Below are 12,779 nucleotides of genomic sequence, written 5' to 3' on the forward strand. Positions count from 1 at the left end.
ACATTTTTAAATAAATTGTGTCAAATACATTTAATATAGAATTTCCTGCCAGGACCATTTTTAAGTGCACAGTTTAGTGGCGTTAAGTCCATTCACGCTGCAGTACAATCGCCATCATCCATCTTCAGAAGTTTTTCATTGTACCAAATACTCTGTATCCATTAAACACGAACTCCTCATTCTTCTCAGCTCCTGGCAACCGCCATTCTACTTCCTGTCTCTACGAATTTGACTACTCTAGATACCTCATATAAATGAAATCATATCCGTATATTTTTTTAACCGTTCACCTAGAGATAGACTGTTGGTTTGTTTCTTCTTTGGGGGTTGAGGAAGGACTATTTCAATGCTGCAGGGAACGTTCTCATACGCTGTCATCCTCCCTTATCTGTGGGGCATGTGTTCAGTGGATGCCTGAAACTGTAGATAGTACCAAATCCTATACCTACTTATTATGTACACGTTACGCTTCTCTTTGGCATATCCAAACTGCCAGCACCACTACTCTTTCACTTTGGGGCCATTATTAAGGAAACGAGGGTGACTTAAACACAAGCACTGTGATACCATTGACAGTCAGTCTGATGACCGAGGAGGCTGTGCATTTACAGCATGGAGACACATGGAGATGATCCACATTCCAGGCGGAACAGAGCAGGACAGCGTGAGATTTCCTCACACTACTTAGAACAGTGTGCAACTTAAAACTTAAGAATTGTTTATTTGTGTAATTTTCCATCTAATATTTTGAACCGCGGCTGACCGCAGGTAACTGAAACCCTGGAAAGTGGAACCGCGGATAAAGGGGAGACTACTGTACATCTCCGCGCGCTTGTAGAGTACATTCTAGACATAATACGGTTTTCAGAGTCATTTGGTATGAACCTCAAAGTTTGTACTTTGTCTTAATATCACTAACAGTGTATAAAAGCACCAATTCTCCTTTTCCTTACCATTACTGGCTTTTTAACTTTTTTTCAAGGACAGATTTTATTAAATGCGTGATATAAATAAATATATGTTTTTGCACATGCTGGCAACATTTTAGAAGAGTATACGAATCAATAATTCCTTGTAGCAGATGCGCAGCCTCTTTCATAACCCTGTCCATGTTCACATTTGCAGTTGCAACCCAAGTTCCTGAACCATTGTTCCCCTGATGACAAGTACTTTGTTGAGGCTTCAACTATGAGAATGTTTTTTAATTTAATTTTTTGTTAACAGGTAATCGTGGATGGTTCGACATCCATTTGATTTCAAAGGTAATTCTGGAATTTGAGTCCACAGGACTTGATGACTGGGTGTGAAGAAGAAGGAATAAGGAAGACAATGTGGATTCATGGGTGGCTCCCAGGTTTCCGGCTGGACAAGTAGGGGGACGGTAGGATCATGCACAGGAATAAGGAACACACACAAAAAGGTATAGATCCTGGGGAAAGGGGTATGAATGAACTAAGGCTGTAGATCATATGGGTAGCATCTTGATCAGATGGAGTCATCCGGAGGTAATAACTTTCTCTTTTTGTGCCCACTATCTAGGGGGTCTCTTTTTTGGCAATCAGGGCACCTGGGAAGCTCAGGATTAGTCATCAGGTTTCGAGGCGAACAGAGAATATCTTAAAGGGTGTTGGAGGGTACTCAGACATTTCCTTCTGACCCAGGAGAAGCTAGTACAGTAGCTGGGGAGCATTTGCCAGGCTCTGGGCGCTGCTAAACACCTTACGTGCAGTCATCTCATTTCTAGAGTTAGGTAAGATCCTTTCCTTTTTAGAATGAAAGACTAGAAACAGCTAAGGTATATTGAGCACTTACTATGTGCCAAGCATTGTAATAAACAATCATGCTTAATCTTCACTACAGCAATGGAGGTCCACTCAAGAAATCTCTTTTACAGATGAGGAGCCTGCCCAAGTCACACAGCTGCAAAGTGACAGGACCAGAATTTCAACCCAGTCCTGGCTGACTTCAGTGCCCCTGCTCTTACCTGCCAGTGTCTGCTGTCTGGAGTTCGTCCCTCTCCCACCCTCCCCCACCCCCCTACTACCAGCAGACAATTCCTTCTTTGTGAATCACTCTTAATCTATACACAGCATTCCACAATTGAGTACATTTTCATTTGATTAGGTTTTATATAATCACACCGATGATTCCATTCTGCTTCTTGAAACCATCTGAAGTCTTATCTTGATTGCACTAGTGTGATCCTTTTTTTTCTCCAGCCACTTCCAACAAGGCTGACTTGAGGGGCCCGGGTAAAGACCCAAAAAAGTGCATGCCAGGGAGGAGCACCATGCATCCGAAGTCTCTGTTTACAGTGGAGCTTTCCCTTCTGGGATGATCCATGGCCCCTTATTCCTCTTTGCAGAATTTTCTCATGAGACGGTTCTCTGATTTTCTCCCACAGGCTCCTGTATCTAGTCCCACAGTATTTTTGGGTAGGTGGGCCAGGTGTGTTCCAATGATGCTTAGACTCTAGCTGGATCCTCTTCAAACCCAGGCAAATCTTTTTCCCAAAGGTCAGAAACTCTTCAAAAACTCAGGTGAGCAACCTCCCACCAGGAAATTACCAGCCAAGTTTCCAGATGTCCACAATTCTTTCCTCTGTCCCCTTTACTGTAAAAATGAGTATAAACTATTAGAACTAACTGAATCATTCCTGAGGGCAAATTTTGACCTTAGCCCCACACGTTGACTCTATCCTGTAATAACTTTAAGATAAAGGTGTGCTGTTCTTTTTACTTGCTTGCTTTCCTCTGCAGTTTGGGTAAATTAGGCCTGAACATCACACAACAGAATTCATCCTTGTTGGCAGTCTGAGTTGCTTCCTTATGGTTTTCACTCCTAAGTTTTTGTTTATTCCCCTCATTGTTCATTTAAAAAGCAAACAACAAAAACTGAAGTAAACTCAACAATAAGCAACTAAGGAGCATGAGATTTGAACTATGTTAGAAAGCTTTTAACTCTCTCCAAAGCTTTTAACTCTCTCCGTAGATGCTGGCTTGGGGGTTTCCTTGGGGAAGACTAACAACTTTGCCACCTCCTCAAGTACCAATTTACCCAAGGCCAAACACAGCGGAATCCTGTAATGTGTAGGAATGTGAAAGCATGCTGGCGAGGCCCTCCTCTGCAAAACTGTGTTGTCTCACGCCGCGCACTTTATTTAAGCATTTTCCTCCGTCGTTACATGTTTTTTTTTTTTTTTCATTTTTACAGTACCTTTAGCACATTATGTTTTTGCTTTTTTCCCTATAATTACATTATCTTTCAGGCACTGTTTAAACGTGGTCTTTTATTAAGCTGGTCTATTGGGGGCAGGAAAAAAGAAATGCCCTAAAATATCCTTGGGTCCCAAATGAGTTCCGAAAAATAATTCAAGGCACCTTTGGTGACAGGGATACCTGGTAGGGGCGTGTTGACACGTGGTGGGCAAGAAACGAATTTAGGTCCGGACTTAAAACGTTTTCCCACTGCTGTGATTTTTGGTTTTGATTTTCAAAATAATATACGCTCATTGTCAAAGAACTAAATTCTTTTTGACTGAGAAAAAGGGAACAACTCGTAATCAGCGTGATTTTTGGATGCACATCGTTCCCTTTGGGAAAGTGATGGGGGGGAGAGAAGCCGCATTAGATTTCTGGCCCAGAACACCGGGCGGCGGGATACCTCGAACCGGTGGATTCAACAAGGGTTCAAAATACCGGCCGCCCAAGGGCCCGGGGCGCAGGGCCATCCCCACAGCGCTCCTTTTCGGCCACCTGCACGGTGACTTGACGCCTCGTCCGGCGTAGCTGCCGGGGTCCCCTCCATCCCCAGGTCCCACCGGTCCCCTACGCAGAGACCCAACCCAGACACCTTCCCCCGTAAGTGTCCACCGACTGAAAATAGATGGCGAATCCGCCCCCGACCGCCCCCCCCCTTCAAATCCTCCCCTTTAAAAGGAGCCACCGGGTGACGCCGGGGGGAGTTTGCGGAAGCGCCAACCGCGTTGGGGCCTTGGGCGGGTCCCGTGATTGCAATGGCCCCGCCCCCGGGTCCTCTTCCCCCATTGTATGAGCCGCTCCGGCCAAGGCCCCGCCCCCTGGCCACCTCCCTCCGAAGGCCCAACCCCTCCCTTTTTTTTTCACCCCCCCCCTGGCTCATTTCCGGCCGCCGCCGCTACCGCTATCCCGTAAGGAGGATTCGGCAGAGGGAAGAAACAACAGTCGCCATCTTGTTTGTGTGCTAGGCTCGGGGGGAGAGAGGGCGAGAGGGAGCGGGCGAGAGTGGGCAAGCGGGACGCCGCGCTGAGTGCGAACTGCGGGAGCGGGAGTGCGGAGGGCAGCCGGGCCGGGGAGAGGCGGCAGGCGCCGAGACAGTGGCAGGGGGCCCGGGGCGCACGGGCTGAGGCGACCCCCAGCCCCCTCCTGCCCGCACACACCCCCACCGCGGCCCGGCAGCCGGGCCGGCGTCGACGCCTAGGGGGGACCATTACATAACCCCGCGCCCCGCGGCGCCTTCGCCCGCCGCCGAGGGCGGCCCCGAGCGGAGCCCCGGGGGGGCGGGCGCTCCCGGCACCTGGCCACCGGGGGTGGGGGCCGGAGCGGCGGCCGTATTTATTTATTTGCCGCGGGAGAGGAGGGCGAGAAGAGCGCGGCGCGAGGGGAGGCCGCCTGCGCCGCCCGGCGGAGCGGGGCCTCGGCGGTGGACTCGGCGTCGGCGCGGGCGGGCGGCGCTGTTCGGCCCGGCCCGGCCCCCTCGGCCCTGAGGGCCGGCGAGCTCCGCGCCCGGCGTCTGCGCCGCGCCTCCGCCGCCCGCCGCGCGATGTAAGGCGGCGGCGCCAGCCTGGCTCTCGGCTCGGGCGAGCTCTCTGCGGCCATTAGGGGCCGGTGCGGCGGCGGCGCGGAGCGCGGCGGCAGGAGGCGGGTTCGGAGGGTGGGGGCGCAGGTCCGGGAGGGGGCACCGGGAGGAGGTGAGTGTGTCTCGTCGCCTCCTCCTCTCCCCCCTTTTCGCCCCCGCCTCCTTGTGGCGATGAGAAGGAGGAGGACAGCGCCGAGGAGGAAGAGGCTGATGGCGGCGGCGGAGCTCCGAGAGACCTCGGCAGGGCAGGGGCCGGCCGTGGCGGACCGGGGACTGCGCCTCTAGAGCCGCGAGTTCTCGGAAATTCGCCGCAGCGGACGCGCTCGGCGGATCTGTGTTCCTGTGCCCTCCTCCGGGCCTGGGCTCAGGCCCGGCCCCTCGCACTCAGCCCTACCTTTCTATCGAGTCCGCATCCCTCTTCTGCCACCGCGACCCGGCGAAGAGAAAAAGGAACTCTCTCCCCCCCCTTTCGGGGGCCGGCGGAGCCCCCCAAGCCCACCCCAGGGAGCGGGGCGGGGACCCCGGTCTGAAGAAGAGATTTCCCGAGTATTCTCATTTTCTTCGCCTCTATCTCCGAAAGAATTAAAAATGGCCGAGAATGTGGTGGAACCGGGGCCGCCTTCAGCCAAGCGGCCTAAACTCTCATCTCCGGCCCTTTCGGCGTCGGCCAGCGATGGCACAGGTTAGTCTCGGGAGCCCTCTCCTTCCACATCCCCTTTAATCTTTTCTGCTCTGTTCACCTTTATTCTTCCATATTTTCTACCTTTCTCTCGCTCCCTAGGTCTCTCTCTCGATTAATTTTAAAGGTGTTTGAATGAGCTGATCGAAGACGTCCAGTAGTCCAACCATTTTCTTTGCTTCCCAATACATTCGTTGCAACATTATGTCATATCGATGTGTGTTCTGGAATTAGAGCTCTTGAGTGGTGCTATAGAAATGGCCTTTATTGTTGCTCCCATGCAGTTTGATTTTGGAAATGCCAGTGCATTTTCGTAAGGGTTTTGTAAGCTATTTTACTCTTAATTTTTTTGTTGTCGATAAATGAGGAATTGCCAGTCCTTTTTCCTTGGTTGCACTTAACTCTGTTTCCTCTACTTTCCACTCAAGATTTTTTTTTTTGCTTTGCACAAGATAGTCTGTTGAGGTTGAGGGTGTAAAATAATCTTTGTTTTCTCTATTTGCGTGTATGTGATCCAGGATATCAGGTTTGACGTGAGTTTTAACATCAAACCTGGAATTTGGTTTGAATTATTTTACCTACCATTCGTAGTTTTGGGTTTTTGTTTTTGTTTTTTTTTCTTTATTTGCTGAATCAATATGGAGCGCAGTTCATTTTACATCTTCCATCTCTTTGGTGTGAGACTAAAATGTCTGAAAGTCTGGGTTTTCAGGTTGAGAAGAGCCAGGGGCATTTTCTTTGCAGTTTGTAGTCACTTTCTCGTGGGAGGGGGCCGGGGGATGAAAAGAGATAACTGATTTTGTGGAGTTGTGTGCATGCAAATCAACGTAAGAAATTGTAAGAGTCCCGGTCATGAACTGCAAACACAAACTGTACACAAGTTTAAAATGTGCAGTAGGTTTCGTATTTGTGTGTTTTAGCCTTTATATGCTTTTAGTGTTTTTGTAGATGTCAGTTTTTAAAAAGCTCTGCGAATTTTTCACTCAGTCGTAGACGAGCCCTCTCTCACAAGAGCTATCCAGGGAGACTTCCTTCCATATCCCTTCCCTTTCTTACAGTTAGTTTAGTGCTAGCCTGATGGCCACCGACCTTCTCTTTCACTGTTGTAGTTGTTTGAGGTGCCAGGATAATGAAGAGGAAGAATGGCTGGCCATCTGACAGTCCACAAGATGTTCCCCCTTACTACGGAGCATCTCTTTAACTCCCCAAGAACAGGCTCAACGTCATCCTTCCATCTGCCAGTGAGAGTGCTTAATGGAGTTAAATGAACCCTTTGAGTTTGTAGAGAGCTTCTAAGCACGTTTCTAAGTAGACTTCATCTTATTTAAAGGGTGAAATTTTAAAAATATGGGATATGCCTTCATTTCTAGGCTTTTGTAAGAAAAGTGTATCATGAATTTAAGGTAACCTGCAAAATTTGAGGATATTTGCACAGCTTCTCTCCTTCGGGCTTGTAACATTGGCAGTGTGTGAACTTTGATCTCTCCTGATTCCTTGAAGTTTCTGTAGTCTTCAGGGATTTTTTTTTTTCTGTCTTTTTTTCCTCAGAATTCATGCACATGTTTTCATCTGTAGATTTTTGGATTATTTCTTTAGTTTTTGTGTAATGTGGTAATAGATTTTACATTTGAGTTAGCCAGTGACTCGAGATATTTTCGAGAAACTTTCTTTAATATGCATTATTTTGATGACTCCTTACTTGAGCAGATTGGTTTGGAGTAATAGTAATGCAAGGCCTGAAAGCAAGCTGTGTTCTGTTCAAACACTTCTATTCAGGTGCACTACTGCATTCTCCATACTTGATCTGTGTCCTCGGTAACTTTATCTAACTCATTTAGTAGTATCTCACCTAATACACAAAAACAGTTTCCCTACTTGAAATATTCTAAATGTATCAAGTGAGTTTTTATTTTAAAAATAAATAAAGAAATAAACATTGAGATGAACTCTATCTTAGTACTAAGAATTTATCTTAGTTACTTTTCTCTAAATTTTGTAGTGAAAGTTGATTCTCCCCTGCCCCCATTAGGATTCTACACCAGGAATTCTTTGGTGTTTTTAATCCTAATGGATCTGAGTTTTTTGTTGGGGGTTGGGGAGGAAAGTGTAAAGAAAATACTGTCCTTACTTCAAGTTGGTCATTATACATTTTGAATTTATTTTTTACATCCAGTAGTGGGTAGTAAGTTTGCAGGCAGCTTTTAACAGAGATACTTCACTTTTTAAAACTTTAAATTTCAAATTTGTAACTTCCGTATACTTTTGAGTCACCTGGCTATTTTATAAATATAAATGTAAGTTGTTCCGTGGTATTTGGTTGTGAATATCTCAAACTGCTAAAAATTATGCCAAAAATAAGATTTGAGAAACACTTTTTTTAATGATTGAGGCCTACAATTTTAGTAGTGTAAGCATACCTACCAATAAACGGTGTTTGTGCCAGTTATATAGGAGAGAAATAGAATCCAATTGGGCTGATATGCTGAAGTGTTACGAAACAAATTAGCGTTTAAATTCCAAGTTCTGAAATTCCAAGGTTAGCCACTGGTGCAAAATAAAAATGGCTATTGAAAATTTTTTCTAAAAATGTTTCTGGTTGATTCAGATAACTTGAATTAAGTTCAGGTTTCATGCGTTGAAATGAGAGAAAGTTATTTTTTTAGCTTTCTCATCTTTATGTTCCTGTTTCAATAGTTGTTCTTGATTCATTGAAAATTTTATTTTGATATGGTTAGGTCAAAACTATTTAATAGATCAAACGACTTATCCCTCCCCCCCCCCAAAAAAAAAAACCCCACAAACATCATAAAAGCTATTTGTAAAAAAAAAAATCGGTAAAATTATTTACCAGAAAAGTTAACAGGTAAGTCTGGAAGTATTTCTTGAACTTATTTCTGATAATAACCTGAGTGATTGGGATGATAAGGCTGTGTTGCCTCCATTGCACACTGGACATGTTCTGTCACTGCTTCGTAAACGCTTAATGCTATATGCGCTGGAAGAACAGACTCTGGAAAGGTGGGTGACAGCAACAACTCTAGGATCGGGCATGCTAGATAGGTAAAGGTCCTTCTGGTCTTGGTAGTTTTATGGCCCTACTATGTACTTATGGGTCAGAATTGGCTTGGATTTTACACCTGTCCTTCATTTTAAAGGCACAAGGCAGCTAGTGTATAAAATATACCTCCCATTTTAACAACTAGATTAATATGCACAATAGAGAAGTGGTGAGGATTTTTTAAATGTCAGTTTTACTTTCTCAAAACACTTTGTCTTAGTGGTTTATCATCCTAACCAGAGTATTTTTGGTGAAGGCTATTTCTTTTTTCAACTCTTAAACATGTGATACTGTGTTTTAATTTTACTTTTTACACATTAGAGTTCTGCTTCTGATGTTTTTCAGTTATAACTACTTGACCCAGTGAGGGATTACTGACCTCAGTATTAAAATTAAAGTGCAAAACATCTTACCAAGTGCCTTGAACTCCGGCAGTCCTTTATTCTCAAGGCTTTGTAAGTTCATTTATAGGACTTCAGGAAGGCTATCTGTGGTTGATAGTGACTTTTGTTAAGTTGTATAAATCTTGTATGTGTTACAGTATGGGTGCCCTTTTCTACCAGGAGTTCATGTTCTGTTGCAGAGGTAAGAAATATATTGGCGTGGGGAGGGAGAAAAGAGTTTCTGTCTGGGTTGCCTCCTGGCATTATTTTCTGTTTTATTTTGCATTTCTGCCTTCTCCTTAGTGTTTTATAAAAAGGGTGTGTGTGGGGGGGGGGAATTAAAACAATAAATTGAGAATTGGCGCTCAGTGGTGTTTGTAGGGACGTTAGTGGTAAATAGGAAAGGAAAAAAGAGTAGGAAGAATGTTGCAGATACACTTGGGGGTGTAAAGTACTTCTTCCTGGTATATTTACAAAAGCAATTCAGGAGTTATTCTGCCAAACACCCAACAGTTAATGGAAAAATAAGACATGCTCCTTTTGTGTGTGTGTTGAGATTTTAGGGTTTCCTCCTTTGAGGATTTTTGAAGTTGAATTTTTCAGTTTGTCAAACATTAGAGAAATTAATGAGCAAGTTTAAAACTTAGACCAAGTATAAAATTTTTACAGCACTGAATTTTGCAGATGATTTTTTCATTTGACGGATGGTAGTTTTCTTGTGAAATTTTAATGGGAAATTTTTTACTGCTCAGTTCTCAAAAAAAGCTTTAAGAGAATATTAATTGAGGTGTTCAACCTCTTCTGAACAATTTGGATATCATTTGTATTTAGATATAAATCTTTTTAAATAAATGCCCCCAAAGGACAATTAGGAGTAATGTAGCTAGGTGAGTGTAAGAGAAAGAGTAAAATTAAAACTACTGAAAAAAAGTGAGTGGTCAGGAGATTGGGCGTTAGAGGCAGAACTACTGGGGTTCACATCCCAGACCTGCCTTTATTAACTGTGAACCTTGGGCCAGTTCCTTAACATCCGTGTCTCAGTTTTCTCACCTATTGTACCCACCTTACAGGATTGTGATAAGGAATAAATGAGAATTCTCTTTATCAGAAATGCTTAAGATAGGGCTTGCTGCAGCATAGAATGTGCTCATTAAGTGTTGACTGTTTTTAACCTTACTTTTAAATAGATACCAAAAAAGAGCAGTGGTAGATTTGTAGGTGAGTATTTAGAGACTGGAAAAAGAGAAACCAAGTGCATGAAGTTCAGAATAGTCTTAGAAGGTGCAGAGTTAGCCTGTGCATCATCTACTCAAAGATCGTTTTTTGAGAGTATAAAATATGGCAGCAGAGACTTAACGTAAGAATGAAAATAATATATTGTCATATGGGATGTCTCGTATGTGTAAGTAATTGAAATGAAAATCAATTTTTAAGGCATAATGAGAAACCAGAAAGCAGATTGTTCTTATTGGAAATGCTCAAGTTAAGAATGGCTTTTTGCTAATAGTGTGGTTGAACACTATATTTTCTATTTTTTATTCACTTATCTGGGTCTTAAAAGACCTTATAAAAGGAAGAACAATAGAAGGAGCAGTGCATTGCTTTTCAGTTTCTTTTGACTACATCCAACCAAGTAAGAGCTACATTTTACGTGGAAAACCAGAGACCCTCTCTCAGCAAGCGAACAAACAGTACTGACCCTTACTACTTGTCATGTAGTCTGATATTTTCTGTTGCATTTTGTTTGTTTTTTAAGTGCTGGTTGTAACCGACTATATTGAGTTCGTGCCCCACTATTGGCTTGTAACCTTTAGTTTGAAAAACACTGGCTTACAAGAGTTGACAAGGAAGCAGTTGTCCTGTATTGCACCAACATTTTCTATATGCTAGGTATTTTTTTTTCAGTACAGGGAGAACTCTGGTAATCCAGACAGCATAGCCCCCTCCTTTGTGGAGTAAGTAGATCACGTGAGGAGAACAGCAGTCAAGTCTGATGTGACCAGCATGGTACCTGAGAAATACAGTGTATATTGGGAGAAACGGGGGGACCTAACTTGTAGTTACTATTACTCTGGTGTCTGTCTTTGAGGAATTGGCATCTGAATTTGGAATCCGAAGGATAAGATAAAGGGTTAGTAAGAGTGAGCTCAGGCTGGGAAAAGGGGAGGTAGGCCTATTGAGGGATCCTTGTCAGTTCTGTCTGGCTAGGTGAGGTAACAAGAAATACGACTGTAGAGGTAAACAAGGGGACAGCCATTCGTGCAGAGTTTATAATGCTTATTGGAGTTTAGACTTTCCATTTTAGTTCTTTTAAATAGATGGGCCAGAATTGTACCTTAGGTGATTAAAGTGAGGAATTATTTGGAAAGGAACAGGGAAAAATATGAAGCTGGGAGACCAGTGATACAGCTGTGTTAGGATTCTAGCTGCGATGAAGGTGACCTGAATTGGTAGACGGAAAGCAGCAAAAAAATTTGAGGGAAGGTGATAGTCAACAGACTTGCCAATTAATTAGACGTTAGGATATTGTGATGGAGTAATCGAGGATAATTCCCAAGTTTCAAATTAGGGCAGCTAGGTTGGTGAGGATGCCATTTACTACAGTAGCAAACATGCTAAAAAGAGGTATTTGTGTATGGATGTGGCGGGCGGGGATGGGGGGAGTTGTGACAAGTTAAATTTTGGACATTTTGAAGTTGTGTGATTCTCAATGGAGTGGTCACTTTCCATTTGGTGTGCCTTTCTCTCATGTCATCCAACAAACATTGACTACCCACCAAGTTTTAGGAACTTGGAATGTAAAGATGCGAATCAGGTTGCAGTTTCTGCTCTCAAAGCCTTTAGGGTTTGGTGGGGTTGGTATACTTGTTCGCACCATTTTCCCATAAGTTATATTCAAGTTTTTTTTACATGTTCTGGATAAAGGCAGAGAATAGGAATTATTTCTAACAGGATGGGTTTGGAGTATTGGGTGAAAATGTGATCAAGAAAATGTGTATTTGAATGGGGGGAGGAGAGCTTGAAGGTAACTTACCTTTCATAGAAGTAGAGAGAGAGTTGTATGTTTCAGGTGGAACAAAATACAGGTGGTTCTGGTGTGACTGGACACAGACCGTATGGTGTAATGTTTTCATGGGAGACAGATGGAAAAGGACGTTGGGGTCCTGTTATGAAAAGACAAATAGGCTGAGGAATTTGACATTTATCTTACCATCAGATAAATTGAGACCTAGCTTAAATGTGTTGAGGTTGAGAGTCAACTTTAAGTCAGTCACTTCCCAAACTATGGGTAGACCTTTTGATATGGTTGCAGGACGGTTTTAAGAGTGCATATGTTGAAATTTGCTGCACTGTTATTCTTTAATTATCAGATTTCAAAATTCAACACCTGCCAACATGTGTAGCTGTGTGATCCTGTATAACCTAGTATTGATTATCATTCGATCCAGATTTGTATGTAACTCAGGTTGTTTCCAACTGTTTTGGAAATAGTTACGAGTCTCATCTGTCTGCAGCATGGATATAGCATTTAATTTGTGTTCCTTTAAGTAGTTTTAAGTGTTTCTGCACCTTTTTTTCTTTGTGAGGTGGGCTGTTTATGATTAGATTAATTCTACAGTAGAAAAATGCTATTTTTAAATAGATTACTGGGTGAACATTAGAAAAGTTGTTTTACCTGATAAATTGATGCAGTTTACAAAATTGTCTCATTTTAAAGGCTGTACTGTTTTAAAATGTGCTTTTAAGCACCCAAAATAGCTGGGTTAATTAATGTAAGAGCGCCCGAAACCAGTAAGAGCAAGATCTTTGTGAGATTTTTTCA

At 43.5% G+C, this 12,779-nt stretch overlaps 1 protein-coding gene across 1 annotated transcript in view; it reads left to right on the forward strand.

Annotated features, from left to right (window-relative positions):
• The first annotated feature begins 4,209 nt into the window (after nucleotides 1–4,209).
• Nucleotides 4,210–12,779, forward strand: part of EP300 (E1A binding protein p300) — a 67,732-nt gene continuing 59,162 nt past the window's right edge. Inside the window, exon 1 of the mRNA XM_036237565.1 lies at nucleotides 4,210–5,518. Coding sequence (XP_036093458.1) covers nucleotides 5,425–5,518 — 94 coding nt within the window. The 5' untranslated portion in view covers nucleotides 4,210–5,424. The remainder of the gene's footprint in view (nucleotides 5,519–12,779) is intronic.

The sequence above is a fragment of the Rousettus aegyptiacus genome, unplaced genomic scaffold (assembly GCF_014176215.1).
Source record: "Rousettus aegyptiacus isolate mRouAeg1 unplaced genomic scaffold, mRouAeg1.p scaffold_m13_p_2, whole genome shotgun sequence".
Classification (NCBI taxonomy): Eukaryota; Metazoa; Chordata; class Mammalia; order Chiroptera; family Pteropodidae; genus Rousettus; species Rousettus aegyptiacus.